Below are 17,895 nucleotides of genomic sequence, written 5' to 3'. Positions count from 1 at the left end.
GACTGCAGCGTTGATGATGACACGACGATAAGAAAGCATCGAAGACGACGACGACGTGGACGATGGTGGGACACTACAAGACATTACGCGATCCCGAAAGAAGAAGAACCACCCTGTCCCCACTCCAACCTTCACCCACTCCCCCCTTCGAGCTCGGGATCGGAGGTACGGCGCATCGGCGCATTTCCGCGTCGACCAACGGATCGGCGGACGGGGGATCCACCGTTTGTCAACTCCATTCAACTGTCACACCGAACCGTGGCGCCCCTCCCTCGGAGCGGATTTGTTCCCCCGGAGCTCAACCAAAAAACAAAAAAAAAACGGCGGTTACGACGGCCACGTCGTTCAGCGTCGCCCCGAAGTGTAAAGTAAGAAAATAAACATACGCTTCTTCTGGCATTTCGTCTTAAAATACACACACGACCAACAGCACCGGCGCGCACCTCTAGCAGCACCGTCGGGGCCTTCCAACTGACATCCCAAGTGACGATGAGTGAGTTTTTCTTTGCTTTTGCTTCCCATTAACGACCCCCGCGCGCCCCGTGTCACCGCTTCAGCTGCATTCTGTTTTATTTCCCATTCAGATCTTAGCAGTGGTCACTGCCATCGCTGTGCCTTCTTTCCTTCTCACGAGGCGATCCCTTACTAAACATCAAGTTTTCCTCCCATGTCCCACCCCCCGGGTTATGCCCCCGGCTCGTTCGTTCCACCCAGTGGCCTCTTCCCGGGATGTCTGTGTTTTTTTTGTGGTAAATATTTTTTAAACTGTAATTAATTCACTACCTTTCCTCCACCGTCCCCCCAGGCCCGAGCTTACGACGTTCGACTCTCATTTTATGCTATCGCATATTTTCATTCCATTCTTATTGGTGGCAAACACACACACACACGCAGAAACATATGTGTGTCCCGCCGATGGGCCTCGTGTTTACTTTCTTCCCAGTTTAACTCGCTCCCCCGTTTCCCTGATGACGACGGGAAGGTACATCATTCTGCACACACACACGCACACACACACTTGATCGCGAAAGACAGCGATCTCATAATGGGTGAGATTTTTGCGTCGGCTTTGCTTTACCCCGACAGCAGCTCGTCGAGAAGGCAGACTTTTCTTCATTTTCCCCACCAACCCCATCGAACTACACACTAACGCAAAGGGAAGGCGAAGGGGACACGGTGCGTGTGGTGGAGCATACCAAACTTCGGTCGCACACTCGCTCTGATCGTTTACACGCCAATCCAAATACGGTGCAAACAAACGGCAACACGGTTAACGGCATCGGAGAAGCAGGAAGATTGTCTTGTGTGTTTTTTCGTTGCTGTTCAAGTGTGATTTTCTGAAGACGTGGTCTTTTTGTTCCATCATACAGATTTGTTTTAATGCCTCTCCCTCTCCTTTGCCGTAGCACTCTTCCTCGCTGCGATAGCATCGTTATTCGACGGAAGTGCACTGTACTGCACATTACACGTCACTTGAATTTGATAAGTAAAGCAACCATCCCGCGTTTGTTAGCCCAAAATGCTATCTTTAAGTGAATCTGAGGGAGCGGGAGCTATTTTTAGGCTGGACAGAGGTTGTACGACCAACAAAAGAGTGCGACATAATTTGAAGCCTGCGAGTTGAGTTCTTAGAGCGAAGGCACTTATCAGGCGTGTTAAGGCACGTCCACCCAGCAGCGTCAGCAACGTTTCAATCAACAACACACGGTCGCCGCCGCACGTCACTGTTATCTCCTCGAGAATGGTCCAACATATAAACAACTTTTCGGCGTCGTACGTTTGCGATTTCGTTTAATTATTGCCTTCACGGTCCCATTCACAATTCCGCCGTCGGAATTACCCACCCATGGAGGCAGCAAGAAACATATGTTGAGCCGATGTTAAATGATGACGACGAAGACGACGATCGTGAGGCAAAATAAAAATTAATCCTACGAACACGGGAACCATCCGAGGTTCTTGCTGCTCTGCCTTTGTTCCACCCAATAACAGCGTGATTTTTACGATCGACCAATGGCTGATATGATGCTTATGTTGATTTATGACAAACGACGACGACGACGATGACGACGATCTGCCATCAAGTGTGAGAGATAAGATATGATGCGGGACTAATCGGTGTACGATTCTAGAAAGCTTCAACAAAAAACCAGAACTAGTAAAGGGTGCGATTTTGGAACGCATATGTTGCTATTAATGTAAGTCTGCAACCATCACCCCCGACGGTTGTTTATATATTCACCGTGACCAAACACGAAATCGCAACGATCGAAACCGTCAAAGACCGTGTAAGTGCGGTTCTTCCACAACCAAATGAATAATCCATCAACTTCAAAATCTTGCGAAAGTTTGACTATGCATAGGGATAAGTGCTTGGAGAACACGGCTACCTTTTCGGTGTATGACTATTGACCGTTGGCTTTTATGAATATTTAACGGATGTGTAATAGACGTGTAAAGATGCGAAAATTAAAAATCACTTTGCCACGGGATCATCCACAACTTCCACCATAGGAATCATTTCCTCGTCGAATTAATTTTTACTTGAAGCGAATGTTATTGTATGTTAAATGAGATCGTGTCTAAAGAGGTCATATTCCGACAAATTTTATAAAACGCACATCGGAAAATAGGTCAAAGTCAACATTTAATTCAAGTATTCGGAGACTTTCTAAGTGAAAAGGAAACATTTACACCTTCCCGACTTTCTGAAACATGATCGCCCAAATAAAATGGATCGACACAGAACTCAGCTGCAAGCAGAACTTGGCCCACAAGAGTTCCTTCCATACTCTCACCGACGGTAACGGCGACCTTTGCAAATCTAGTCTATAGCCTCCCAGTTGCGTCGCTTCAGGTTCGAAACCAGTTTCGCTCCAAAGCCAATCCTTAGGGGCCGCCATCGCAGTCGATCACTAGATGAAGGTGCAACAGCCTATTATCCGCTCGCAAACGCCCAGATCGTGGTGCATGGGGCCGAGTTAACAGTATTGTGTTTCCAAAGTGAATCGTGTACCGCCCAAGTTCTGGCGACAACCGCAGACCGCTGGGACTGAAAGGTGTCCCGAACCCGAAGAGAGTACCCCCGAGGTAGTGGTTGGAGGAAGCGAAACCCGTCGTACCGACGCAGGTCGAATTCGTGTGCAAACCATAGAAGGAATGCCAATTGACGGCCGCGCAAGAAGACTACTTCTTTGCCGTACCGCGCCGATCGCGCCGTCGGTGCAAGAAGCAACGAACGGAGAACGATGGAGTGAGGCATAAATCATGAACTCAATCTCTCTCGTGTACACACCAAGCCCCGGGAACCAACTTCCCGACACAAAGAACTTCTCCCCAGGACCAAAACCAAACGAACGAACAGAAACGTCCGGAGACACCGGAGGATGGGGTGGATTTTCAGGTTTAACTTGTTCGACAATTCAGAGACCCGCACGGACGGTCAATGGTGGGCTCTAGTGCTGCGCCTTCCAACCAAAACCCACGCAGACTCCACCGCTTCCATTCCTTCTTACAGAGCGTTATGTTGGAGGTGCGCGTACGCGATCACGATTAAACGACACGCAATGTAACCATTCAAGGCAGGGACCCCGGAGGGCAGTGAAAGAGAGAGAGATCTCTGTCTCGGGACCCACAGAGCCGATTAAGTGTAAAACGAACAACGTTGGCGAAAGAACGTTGCCCAAGCTCAGCCGTGGTTCTCCGGCACGCCTTTCCGTGTGGGACGCGGTTGTAGAGGAACGGATTCGGTTGTAAGAAAAAACCAAAACCAACCCAGTACCCAGAAGTGTACCACAAGGGCACAAGGTGTACAACAAGGTGGAGAGTAGTTCGAGCTCGGGCTTTAGAATATTTACACCTCGAGTTCGATAGCTTACGCTAGACACCGGCGCGAACTCACGAACTCACGTTAGAGGCAGCAGGTCACGCCATAGAAGGGAAGAGAACTTATTCGCGTAACCGGTTCTTGCGCCGCTCCACAACTGGGTTGTGCTGGTGTAGTAATCAGGCTTTACGATATCGAATCGGCCGTGGAAGAGAACGGGCGAAAATGGGTAAAAAGGGTATCGCCACCTCTAGAAACTCTCCTCGTTCCGGAGTCTCCGAGGTGGAAGGGTTTATATCTTCGGTACCTAAAGGTGGACAAAGAGGGAAAAAGAGGCTGATCGCGCACCTAAGGACGCGTTTCTTAACGTAATCATGAACCCTTTAAAGACCACGTAACTCCCCTCCACCACTTACCCCATCTACACCCCAGGAGAGCTTTTCGTTTGATATGATTGAGTTTCTGTTTAACCTCTCTTCGTCCTTCGTGGGGCCAACAGCGGGTGCAAAGCCGATGGCGTAGGCCCGCTGCCGATATGCTGCCTTTCCGGCGTGACTTGTTTACCCCCAGCTCCTCGTCCCCCAGGTTTTGTTAATCCCCGCCCTCATCCCTCATCCCGGGGTGGTTATGATCAATAGAGGGTCTCGCAGGAAGTGGCCAAGGAGAGTCGGCGGTTCAGGTCCGTTGAATTTTTCGGCACCCAACGAGAGCGGAATTTCGGTTTGGTTTCGCCACAACGCAACGGCAACCCTCATCATCCTTCCGCCCCTTCACCACCTCCGCCCCTGTAGGCCTGGTCCGCTTTTGTGCAGTTTTCGTTATTCCAAATTGTTTCGTATCACCTTTCTCCGTCGCGCCGTTGGAGAACGGGAATGGGGGTGTGTGGCGGGGGCCGACTCGAACGGCAGAACACCAGCGAAATTTATTACCTTCACCACATACACACACACACACTAAAGCGCCACAGATGCAGTGCATTTTATGGATTTCGCTACGGGTTTTCCAGCTCCAACGCCATATTCTCTGTACGTCCGTCTCTGTTCGTTCGAGCCGAAGAATCTCGGCCTGCCCTCCCTCTCTCGGGGCGATTGTTCTTAGGGGTGCAGGGGTGCCACAACGACTCTGTAGTAACTCCTTCCCAGTCCCCCCAAACCACCACCGTTTTTTTCTTTTTCAACTCAATGGCCTTTCCGCATGCGGTAATACATCTTCCATGCACCATGGGCGGAAAAAGGCTTCATAAATTTCTGCACGCTGGCCCGCTTCCCTGTGTTTTTTTTTTGTTCTTTCTTATGCGGTCACCGATACGATCGATCGTGCGAAGGTAACGAAAGCGAACGAATGCGCATAAACAACAAAACATATCCACATGATGTACCGATGGAAGGGAGCCGCTCGTTCGAAAATGATTTAATGCCATTTATTGGCTTATTAATTTTACGATACACGCAGTACCGAACGTCGGCACACTGGCCCTCTGATGATGAGAGGCATCATCAAACGCTGACCACAAAGTAATTCCGCACAAGCGGGACAATAAAATGGTGATGTGTGGCGGTCTTTTTTCTCGCATCCTCCGACTTCTTGAATGTAACGCTTTTCACCCAAGTGTCATTAATTACAGTGAACATAATAATCGATAAGGCATCTGCGGAACAAATAAGTTTTTTCTCGTCATTCTATGTCCACAAACACACATTCGCTGCCCCCCCAAAAACATCAAAGGAAATCGATCGTTTTTCGCAACAAAGTAGTACAGCTTACTCTGCGAGAAGAAGTCGCAAAGGGTCGGTTATTAAAATTAATTAACCGTAATGAGAGATAGGCTCTCCGAAAGGGATCTTAGAGCAAACTGGCACACGGGTGTCTTTTTACACCGTTTCGAGGGCGCGCGTAGGAGTTGCTGCCCGTTCGATCGAATTTTAAGCCTCGCTGCCTTCGAGTGTCCCATTCAGCGTTGTAAAGTGTTTCGTGCCGGAGACACGTGGAGCAGTGATTTTCTTTTGCCGTTCCGTTTTTACTTCTCCTTTGCTTCATTACATTCCTTTCGCTTCGTTCCTTTTGCGGATATATCGCGTCGTCAGAAAAAAGAACCAACGTAAACGGCCAGTATCCTGGTGGAAAATCGATCCCCAGCCCGGGTTTGGGTTGGACAACATTGACAGTAATACCCGTCCAGCCCGCGTCTACGTGCCCAGGGGGGGGGTGGGCCCACGATAATGGGGCGCATGTAGAGTAACGAACCGTTTTCCTCCCACGCCCGAAACAACCGATTCGGTGAACATTGCCAATAACCCGGTTGACCGTTCCCGAGCCCCGATATTCGGAAGGGGTCGAGAACGGGCGAGTGGTGAGGAGGAGAAAAACCTTTCACAAGCACCAGCAAGTACGAACCAAAAACGCCCAAATTCCATGCCGTGACATTCACGGTACGGTTATCACGAGCCGAGGAGGCTGAGAAATTGTCCGTCCAAACTGGCCTCGCACTCTTTTGCCGTCTATTTGTTGTTTGTATGTGTGTGTGTGGAGTCATGTGTATGTGTGCGGTTTGGCCCATCCGTATCCACATATCCGGCCACGGTAGCGTTAAGCCGGCTCCAAGCCCCTCCTCCCCCCCACTACCAAAAAGGGATTATCCCGTTTTCCTAATATTCTCTCTCCGAACGGGGATTACCTTAAATGTCGCATGACATGAAACTGCGCGCAAAGCCCCCGGAACCATCCGGGCTCCTGCTGGAGCCAAGGGGGGCAAGTGGGGGTGGGGGGCGGGAACAAGGAGTGGCGTGTAATGTTACATCGCATGAAAAACGGTCCCGGCTCCGGAACAGTTTGACGATCCCGTTCCCGCATCCGGATCGCATGCACAATTTCCGAAAACCGGATAAACCGAGACATTCCGACACAGCTTAACAGGGGAAACGTGATTAATTTTACGAATTTCATTGCATTTCATTCGTTGTTATTCTTCTTCTTCTTCTCACCTCTTCCCTCAACATAAACCACAAAATCCCCGTTTGACACAGTGTTTCCCAAAAAAAAACCCCTCGCTTCGGTGGAAATCCTTTACGCGAAGGGAAAGCGCAAAAAGGTCCTTAAACTACCGCACGTTCACTGAATGCAGTCACCTTCCATGGTTCAATGGCTTTTGCAAAGAAAGCTCAAGAAATTTATTCCGATAATTCCTTTTTTTTAAATACCATTTCAGTTACAGCGCGTCCATTAAAATTCGCATATCGAGAGCATGCAAGCAAGCGAGCACCAGGAAAGGATCAACGTCAACGATGACTATCAGCAGTAGTGGCAGGGCCCCAAAACCCATCAATAAATGTTCGAGCTTAATCTTCCACCCACGACCAACCGGAAGGTTTGTGAGGGAAAACCACTGACAGGAAAAAAAAAGAAACGGTCAACTAGCAAATGGTTGAGAGAGTTCTCGGCGGGGGTGTGCTGTAAAATAACAGCGCTAAAATAGCAAGTACAACAAGAAGCCCGAGAAAAGCACTCCGGAAAAGCGGATCGTTCGGTATGGGGAAAACGCGGACGGCGCGAGTGGAAACGGATCTATTCCGAAAAATATTACTACTTCCTGACGACGGGCAGCATTATTGTTGGAAGTAGGAACCGGCAGTGTGTGTGTTTCCCCTCCCCGAAAACGCAAGCGTCGGATACTTCCTGCGAACGAGCGAGATGCCATGCCAATGGCATTCCGGCGCCGCCCGGAGTGTGAGTGGCGGTCGATTCATTCAAAAAAGGAAAAACTACGGCAGCCCTGCTGTTCGGAACTGGAGTGGTAACGCGACGCTGTGAATGAAATGGGAGCCTTCGCCCTTTCCGGGACTGGGATGGTGCGGTCGCTGCGGAGTAGAGGTTGTAAAAAGACCAACCAGCCCCCACCCCACCCACCCTCTACCCTCTTCTTTTTTTTGCTCACCCCCGACCGGACGCGCGGCTACTGCTGAAATAACATTTTCTACGCCAATCGCGTAGTATGCGCAAAGCGCAGCAGCAACCGTGTGTGTCTTCGGCACGAACGCGAGAACCCGAGCCACCCCGAGAGGCGCCACCACCACCACCACCACCACCGACCCGACGCGCTCGGGTGGGATGATGACTTTGAAGTCTCCGGGAAAGGTTGGTTGGTTGGTTTGTTGGTTGCTTTTCCCTGCGCCAAAGAACGAGACGTGGAACGTTCTCTACGCTACGTCGTCGTTTGCTCCGTACGGTCTTGGAATTTGCCACCTTGGGTGGAGGGCGGTTGGTGGTTACCGTGCCAATTCCGGAGGATTTCTCTCGCCATATTGCGGAACACGGTAACGCCGCTCGGATTTGCTCTCCGGAAGACAAGCCACACGTCTTGCGTCTATTCGTAATGTGCTGGGAGTAAGTGGTATATACAGCATCGTCATGCTGCTGGCTCCAAGTTTCCAATGTAAAGGACGACGACGGTGGATCGTTCTTATCCTCGCTCCAAGCTCCACCGGTCATGGGAGCAGGCACCGAAACGTGCCCAAGGGTCGAGAAGACGATCACACGATGGTTCCATTCTCGCCAGCGTCGAGGCAAGTTCCGCCCGACGTCAGCATAAAGCTGAAGCACCACCACCGCCGCCTAGGACCGTCGTTTCGGGTTGCCCGGCGCAAAGACCGTACACTACTACTACACCCGTACCGGGGGTATACTACAAGGTCACACAGTAGTGCAAAGGGGATGATGTGCCCGGAACGGGAGGGGGTTTACTCCGTTCCCTGCCCCTGATTGGGGAAAGCTTTTTAGCTGGGAATTGATTAGGTGCACGCGTTCGCAGACTTTGACACATCGCAAGTGATTTATTTCTGCCAGCCAGCGTCCACCAGCGTCCGCGAACGTCATCGATGGGGAAGATTTACTGCAGTGACGTTGTTCGGAAGCGATGATCGGAGAGGAGAGGAGAAGAAAAGCTATCTTGAATGTCGGAGCCTCCGTTTTTCTTCCAGCGGCTATTGATCAAATGCGTTGTCCTCTCCAATATCTTACACTCTTGGAAATTATCTCCTTTGTAGAAGACCTTTTTACACAGTTGGATCACATAAAGACACAACTTCATCTGAAAACGGTGGAATCGTTTCGGTGGGAAACCATTTTTCCAAAGGTAAGGAAAGACAATTTAACTCAAAATGTCACTGATGTTGGAGTGAACTAAAGACGTTTGCGTGATTATAACACTTGAGATGGAATAGTACTCCAACACGAAGCCAGGGGATAGGAAGGCCAAGGAGAGGTTTGGTATTTTTTCAAGGGCATACTACCAATCGTATCGTACGTGCGTACACTCCCAGACTCTCCCTTTCCGCTTCCACTCTCTCTTCCCGGCCATTACACGCGAAGGGATAGTTCTTGTGAGAATCTTCACGGAACCAACCAAACCTTCGTTGAGGGTGGAAAATTCGGCTTTTCCGAAGGAAAATGCTTACTCGCAGTAAGTAAGAAAGTTTGTAAAACGTCGAAAAATGCTACTTACGATCGTTGGAAACAGGCCTGGCATTTCGAAAAAACGTCTCGTGCGCCCCAAACAGGACACCAAGGAAGGAACAAAAAAGCACACCAAAGCACACCAGTTCAAGCACGGACACGTACACACACACACACTACACACTCGACACTTCCCAAAGTCACCTTCGGCAAACAACAAAGAATGGCGAGAGTTTTCTTCGTTTTGTTTCCGGTGCTATAAAGCCTTGCCGTATACCTTGCGCGGGTCCTTTAATGGGATTGTTCTCTTCCCCGGCCGCTCCTCTCCCCCCCCCTCTACGCTATTCGCTCCTCTCGCCTGCTTTTTCCCAGTTCTAGCTCGCTATTTTCCTAGCGTTTTTTCCACGTCATTGTATTCTGGCCGTTTTGTCCTGGCACGTACCTTCGCTCGAAAGCTTTTGGCTCTATCGCTTTGGCGATTCCTATCTCCGTGTTGTCGATCCCTTGCTGCAAACCGGGGGAGTCAGTCGCTGCTGAGTCTTGTGCAAAGTAATCTTTTACACACCACGTCCACCGCCCGAGAGCACAAACGACGCGGAGAGTGTACGCAACGGTGGAAAACAAAAAATAAAAGGTGCTGACACAGCTGACATACCGACACACACAAACACACAACACACACCCACGACCGGTCTTTCCCGGTTTTCCCGATAGCAGCAGCTTGGGTTTCTTGGGAAGCAGTTTCCAATTTACGAGCAATCCTTCAATTCAAGAACTATCTTGCGCTTCTGAGGAGCGCCTTTGCGACTTGCGATAAGAAAATTTCAGCTCTCCATTCTGCGAGACGTGTGTATGTTTTCTTGTTGTTTGTTGTACGTTTTTCCCCTTCACGCCTACACTCTCTGACACATTCTCTCCCTCGCTCTTTCGTTCAGTCTCTCGTTTTCGCTCTCTCCCTCTCTCTCTCCTGCTCTTATGCTTTTTTGTACTCCTTCGATCTAGGAACTATGAATCTCTCGAATGATTTGACACTTTCGCTTTCCATCAGTTCACTACCACTGGCCGGTTTAGTATTTTTATACTCCCTCCCACCCTTCTCCTCCTCCTCCTTGCTGGTGTGTGCGCGTAACAAGGATTGAGAAAATGGGATCGATTCACACTGGAGACAGCTTCTTTTCTTCGCGTTGGAAAATGGACGACGTTGGACGACGACGGGAAGGTGTCCACGCAAAGTGGTTCCTCTTCAAACACACACACACACACACACACACGCGCGCGGAAACCGGATGCTGGGCGGACGGAAAGTCTATGCCACTGGTGCTTCGAAGAAAAACCTCCGCTTTTCTTGGATTGCGATTGAAAGGAACCGTGCTTCGTTCTCCGTCGTTGGAACAGCGGCGAGCAAGTGACCCGAGCGAGATTCCACGGCACACTGCACGAGCTGTTCTCGGCACACTACTGCGCCGAGCTGCACGAGCCCACAACGCAACGATGGCTACACAACGAAGACGACGACGACGTCGAAGGTGAAGGCGAAGACGGGACGATACCCACCGTGCATGGGGGGGTGCGGTGGCAGCAGCACGGTGGATGCCATCGGTACCGCGATGTTCTGGCAACCGGATTTCATTGGGTGCCCTCTTCGTCCGGAGCGTTTGCTGCTGTTGGTCGATTTTTGCCCGTCCGTTTTACCGATTTCGCCCCGTTTGCTCTTCACGTTTTCTTCGAGGACTGAAGGAGAGTGCGCCGCGAAGTTCCGACGAGAACTAAAAGTCGTCCGCCTATTGACCGTTCCCTCGGTGATGGTTTGTTTTTCCCCCGATCCAAAAACGAAAGGATCTTGATCCGAGGAGGGATGCTCTAGCAAAGATTGTCCCACCCGATCGAAGGAGCGTCCCTCCTAAATGCCACAACTCTGACAACCGGTACGACGGTCTTCCATTTTGTTTCAACTGAAAGCCCCCAGGAAAGCGCGTTTCGCCAAGCCTGCAACCTTGTTGTTTCGCGTGGAACGGTCGAAACCGTACTGGCAGGACGGATCCCAAAATTTCGTCCATTACTCCACCGAAACGTACGCTTTTTCCGACCTCCTCTCCCCCTTGTAACCACGGGCCACCCAACACACAAACATTCGCTCCGGTGCCAAGCTTGGAAGCTCTCATTCTGTAGTGTTCGGGTGTTATGGGTTGAGGTCCTTCTTTTTTTTTGTTTTTGCTTCGCATCCATCCAAGGACTTCATTTGCTCCGCCGTGTTTTGCGATTGTCCTTGCTCATTCAACATTTCCCGGTCACTCACCGGAGGAGTCAGCCGAGAGCTCGCCGTTTTGGTCCTGTGAGTGGTCAATGACTTCGAATCCGTCGCTCAGCGTGTCATCGCGATTTTCGAAAGCTTGGAAAGCTTAGCCCACCAGAGCCAGCGGACAAGGGAAACTCATATCCCTGCCAGCACTCGTCAGGTTCTCTCCCCCTCAATAGTTCCCACACGGGGGTTTTCTCACTTCATTGTCGACATACTGTAGGGTGCTTCCTGGAAAAGCTGTAACGCCATTACATCAGGGAGCGATTGCACCTGAAGCACATTGGTGCAAACGAGAGCCAGCATCATGCTAAGGACATCACCAACACCAGAGAACATTGTAACACTCAAGCTTGGAAGGGGGGAAGGACGAAAAGAGGAAACCCGCCAGAGCGTAGAGTAGTGGTCGTTGTCGTCGTACTACTACTGTCGGTGCAATGATCCTTTTTTCCGTGTTTGCCACCCACCCACCCTCGCCTCGAAGGACCTTCCTGCTTGGAGTGTCATGCGCGTGTCGTGTCAACCACCGCGCGGCGTCCCTTCGCGTAACGCGTGGTTGAATGAATCCGAAGCGCAAAGCTTTCCCTCAACTTTCACTCGCCCGGGGGGGGAGGAGGGTGCACACGTACAGCTCCATGCAGCCGAGCACACAAACACACACACCCACCAAGAGAGAGTGTGTGGAAAGCAGGGCAATGGAGTGTAGTAAGCAAAGTCACTCACAGGACACCATCATTTGGTGCGCACAAAGAAAAGGAAGTTTTAGCTTCACTTCTAAAAACAAACCTCCCGAAACTCCGGGAATGCAGCGACGATGGAGGCAGGATGGGGGACGCACTCCCATCGTAGATATTGTGTAATAGAGTCGGTCGGTGCTGCAGAGCCATAGCCCAGACAGGGCTGTCCTTGGGCAAAGGCACTGGGTGCACGACCGAACGAAGCAACAATGGCGTACGGTTGGGGTTGCGCCAGTATTGGTGCTGTTTTTCACGCCGAAGGTTGCCAGCCCGGTCGGAAGTTATTGGATGCCCTTCGATTTGGGGGGCGAAGGGTGAGAGGAAACAGTGGTTTGAAGAAGGAATTTTCACTTGCCTAGAATGTTCAATGTCCTGTCGTATGGCAAACAACCTTTCCTAATTTGACTTTCAGCAACAGTGAGGTACCTTTACCTTTCTGCCTAATGCGAGACAGTTTTGGGGATGGTTTTGCAAAATCAACCTCGGTCCGCTCGTTACTTTTGACATTCGGAAAATGTAGTCATTACGAAAGCATTCGAACATGTTCTAGTTAGACTAATTACCAAAAACCCCATAATGTGCTTCATGATATTATTGCTGGCGTTTCAAAATGAAACACTTTATCAACGTACAAGTTATTTTTTTTATTTACATGAGCAACGTTATTTTATCACGTGCATATTCCACCAAAAAGATGTAAAAAAGTTTAACTTTAAGGTAAAAACTAAGACACGAAACCAGAAACAGGCTTAGCAGGTAAGTCAAATAACAATATTGCCAATAATGAATAGAAAAACAATAGCGTATGCAACGATTGTACAACGAGCAATGGTAACGGCAACGGAAGACTAATTCAATTTGGGATTTTAATGAAACATGAAACATAAACTCTAGGCCAGTGATGTCAAACTCGTTTCACCTCGCGGGCCGCATTTCCTCCCAAAATAGGTTCGCGGGCCGCATTTCCTCCCAAAATAGGTTCGCGGGCCGCATTTTCTCCCAAAATAGGCTCGCGGGCCAAACCATATAATTGATTGGAGTGATGAAAATATGTTCTTATCAATGTGGTTTTATCTTAACAGTCAATCATGTTTTATATTTTTACATTTTTTCATATTATATTACTTCCTATAAAATTTACAAATTTTGAGTAAAAGAGAGGGTTTGTTGCTCAATCGTTTTCCAGATTTTAACGAATTCAAATCAAGTTTATTGAAATATATGTTGCAGTTCAACACTATTGTGTATTTTGGTAAAGATTTTAGAAAAGTAAAGGTATATAATTACAATAGCTAACTTATTGCTCCGCATCTGTTATTTTGTTTGGAATGGTCTTGTAGTTCATCACGTTTGTTTTCTATAAACACTATTTATCCACTTGTCTAGAAAAATCTGTGTAAAACCTTTGCTGCAAAGTTGCATATCACTTTCTTATTGAAATTGTTTAAATTGACATTTGTTCAGTTCTCTTGCAATTCGTAATTCGTGAAAAAATTTACATTAAATATTTTGCTATTTTCTATAAGCCAATACTCAAGGATCCAAACTTTCGATGTAATGTTTCAAAGGGGTCGCGGGCCGCACCCAATGTTCTTGCGGGCCGCATGTGGCCCGCGGGCCGCATGTTTGACATCCCTGCTCTAGGCTGATATCATAACCACTTATGCTTTCATCCCAGTGAACAACTGGCGAAGTAAAAAGTAATTTTCATCAAATATGGATTAAAAGGGAGTCCCCATGACAGCCGAGCGGTAGCGTCAGTTACAAAATCGCTTACTAACATGTAGTAATAGTAACACTGCTTACGAGGAATTCTAGGAATTGCAATCTTCGTGCAAAGCGTTAGAACGAATTAGATTTGTTGTCATTGTACAAACACCGAGCCGACATAACTCGCCAGGAAGTAAAGGTGAGACAGAACAGTGTCCATCCACTAGGATAATCAAAAGCAAAAAGAGGGGGGAGGAGGATGAGGAGGAGGAGGAGGAGGGGGGGGGGGTGCAGCTTGAAGCAACTCAAATGATCCATGAGCGGGTGCTAATTTCCATCTCACAGGAAAATTCACCAGCTCACCTGAGTGAGCCGACGGAAGGACGAAAGAATCGCCGCCGCGTCTCACAGACTTCCTACTACGACACACCACTACTAGTACTACTACTGCTACTGCTACTAGTACTACTACTACTACTACTACTACTACTACTGCTGCTGCTGGGTCGCGTACGGCACGATAGTACCGTATACTTACTATATTGGGTCGAGTTCGTTCTCATAACTCACATACATAGGTCAGGACGACGTCGGGACCATGACCACATACGCCTAATGGACCGGGCAGCAGACAGAGAGAAAGAGAGGGGGCGAGAGAGCGAGCGCATGTTTGGCAAGGACACGACGGATCATCACTACGAAGTGATTCCGTGTGTGTGAGTGCAATGGAGCAGCGGATTTTAGTGAGCGGCTTCCCGTGCGAGCCCAAGGATAAAGCAAAAATCAGCCTCCACTACTACAGGCTTTATGACGGAACGAGCCCCCTTTCCGCTCCCGGTCCTCGTACCGAGGAGGAGGAAGAGGAGGAGGGGCGGAGGGCACGGGTTTTCCGCTGCAACAAACCGATGAGTGAGTGTCGTTGTGACGCGCCGTACGTGCGTTTGCCAGGGAAGAAAAAGAAAAATGGCGTCCGTGAAAGGTTGCCGATTTTTCCGGCTGTGCCCGGTTTGGGGGTCGGTTGAACGAAACCTCCAGAAGGAACCCACCGGAAGGCCACCCCTCTTGTCGTGGGGAGTGAGGAGGGTGAAGGGGGAGAGTTCATAAAGAAACACATTCAAGAAACGCGTTACCACCACATTAATGGTGTAATTTTCACCACCTAATTTCTTTGTCTACCTCTCTGGCAACAGTGCGTCTCTTTCCATCGCGCCCTCCCCCACTAGTCCCGTTTTTATCGCGTGGAAGTCGTCGGGTAGACAACGACCCTAACCTAATTCTAAATTGTACATTGAGGGTGAACTTTTTACATATTCTTTTTTAAAACGTGAACGAACAAGCGAAGGTAGGACTTTTAGGCAAGCCATTTAAAAGTTTTCCAATCATAATTCATCAGAACATATTCAACAGGGTAAGCTGAATTGTGTCGGATTGGAATATTTCCCCTCACCGAACTTATCTCCCTCTCGATCAGCTCATGGCCGCTAATCTTTGAATGTTTCTTTGTCCAGCTGCCTGCCGTAATCGTAAGACATTTGGGATACGTCCCCGGTGGCAAAATCAGCATGCTTTCTCATTCTCTCCAATTGACAATTGATGCCGCCAGAACGAGAAAGCATGCTGATTTTGCCACCAGGGGTTGGCCCGAAACCCTATTGACTACACACTTACCTTCTCGTTGGCATGATTCTCATCGTTGATTGATTGCGTGCGAAGCTTGTGCGTCAGATACTTGAGCATAGTAGTTTGGTTCGCACCGCGTCTCGCCCCCGTCGCCAGCTTGCACCGTCTCCACCTTCTCCGGGGTCGGTTGCCACTTCCGGCGCCGCCTTCCTGCGTTGCCGTTGCCACTGCCGTGTCCTCTCCTCCTGCCCCGACGCCGACGTCGACGCTGGTGTCCTGCACGGTGATGATACACTTTGGAAGTCCTTCGGCCCCGCTGCGGGTGCGACGATCTCTGCGAAACTGCTTCCTGCCCGCCCGCAACTGCTCCCGTACGCTTTCCACGGCGGCCCCCGTACTTCGACGTGCGGCCTCGGCGGCGGCGGCTGCTGGCTCGAACCGGAAACACTTACACCAGTTGTTGTGCCCGCACCAAACCGGTATCCACACGCACCGACCGGAACAGCTCACTCGCACCGGATCGCACGACACAACACTAAACACTAAGTTGCTGGTGGCTCTGCGTTTGGCTCATCCGGAGGCTACCTGCATTTTCCGGGCGAACGCTCTTCTCTACCGCTGGGCAGTGCTTCTTCGCCGCACTACGCCGGAAACAGAAGGGGGAAATCAGCGAAAAAGCCAAGCAAGAATGTACAGCAACAGAGCAGCTACTTTTTAAAACAACCCAACAACCATGCCCAAATGATTGCTCGGATGGTTTTCCAAAGTTACTCTGCTCAGCGTTGCGATGGTAATTTTCAACAAGCCTTTCGCCAACTCTGTCGTCAAGTGGCGGAGTGTAACAAACTATTCCGGAACACCCAAACCCTTTTGAAACTCACCCTGCACCCTATCCCCACCTATCCTGCAGGGGACGTGCCTGTTGAAACGAAAGTCCCTGACATCGACCTCACCCTACGTCGGCTGCCCCGCCGGAAGGACCTGTCGCCATACAAAGCGCTGGCACCATAACAACGACCAAACCGACCGAAGGGGGGAGGCGTGGGGTGGGAAATCAAACGCACAAATTTTTCCCCAAAAACGAGGTCCTTGGAATTACTAAAATAATGGCCAAAAAGATTGCACAGGACGCACGTTTCCTAATCCAACAAGAACGAGAACACCACTTTCGATGTGGTATTTTCTGTCCGCCCTCTCTCGCTCTCTCACTGCATTATTTCTCTCTCCCGTTTGGTGTCTCTTTCTCGCGCACATGCCTCCCTACCTTCCACCTGCTCCCCCTACCCCCACGACAAGTCAACTACATTTCAAGCCGGTCCTATAATATAGCAATGCGCTGGAAATACGGCGAGAGCAGGCGAGTTGCAATAAAATGTTATCGATTTTTCAATTTTCATCCACCTCCCGTTAAAGGGCGCTGCACTTCACTGCACTGCGAGGCGAGATACGGCGAAGCTCCACTGCACTGCAATTCGCTCGTGCGAAAGAGCATTGAAGGAAAAACTTTTTACTAGTAGAATAATTTTACAGCACCGACAGCCAAGTGGAGTTGCGAAAAAACATTTTCAAGCTCCTTCGCCAACAATTTCATAGAGAATTGCTTCTCGATTTTCTAGCAAATGCCTGGCGATCCGTCACTCTCGTCCAGCTACAGCCAAAACAAATTGACAAACCACATACACAATTCCACAATGAAACCCGACCAGGTTCACTATTTGCACCAAAAATTCTACAGCCCAAAACAAAATTTTCATCTAGCGGAAATGGGTGTCCCAGTGCTGCACTACTACGGAAAGAAAGGTGGCAAAGAAAACCATAAGCAAACCTATTACCAAAAGCCAGAAACATGACCACCACAATCGCCTACAAACGACTACTTGCGCCAAAAAACGCCAGAGCAGTCACCGCGCCGTCAAAACACTGAATTTATGTTGGCAACTTCTGCTTGTTCCGACCTAATCTCGCACAGTCCCCATCACCCCCATCACCCCCAGCACTTTACTCGACCAAAAAACCTGCTGCCACAGAATACCAAGATTGATAAAATACAGCAGGTATAATCAAAGCCCAGCCGTGGCAGCCTTTTTGAACAATTAGCGAGATGAAGGAAGTCTTCTTCCATATCAAATGAATATAAAATGCGAGGTAAGTTGATTACAAATGATTTGTTTTGTTACTTCAGAATAATAAACAACATTTTGACCATCCTAGACACGCCATGTCGGTGTAAATTGTTGTTGCTTATGGTAATGGTGAAT

The 17,895-nt window shown here is 49.4% G+C and overlaps 1 protein-coding gene across 3 annotated transcripts in view; it reads right to left on the bottom strand.

Moving 5' to 3' along the window:
- Positions 1-17,612, bottom strand: part of LOC131267591 (uncharacterized) — a 56,510-nt gene extending 38,898 nt beyond the window's left edge. The window contains exons 1-2 of one of the 3 annotated variants that reach the window (XM_058270504.1): positions 17,593-17,612; positions 15,686-16,278 (exon numbers count right to left, since the gene is read on the bottom strand). In XM_058270504.1, the coding sequence (XP_058126487.1) occupies positions 15,686-15,754 (69 nt within the window). In that variant the 5' untranslated portion in view covers positions 15,755-16,278; positions 17,593-17,612. The other 2 variants (XM_058270503.1, XM_058270506.1) reach the window with 2 other exon arrangements.
- Between the last annotated feature and the right edge of the window lie 283 nt (positions 17,613-17,895).

Source organism: Anopheles coustani, chromosome 2, assembly GCF_943734705.1.
Source record: "Anopheles coustani chromosome 2, idAnoCousDA_361_x.2, whole genome shotgun sequence".
NCBI classification, from domain to species: Eukaryota; Metazoa; Arthropoda; class Insecta; order Diptera; family Culicidae; genus Anopheles; species Anopheles coustani.
The sequence above is the reverse complement of the archived record's forward strand: the minus strand, read 5'-3'. Positions and strand labels throughout refer to the sequence as shown.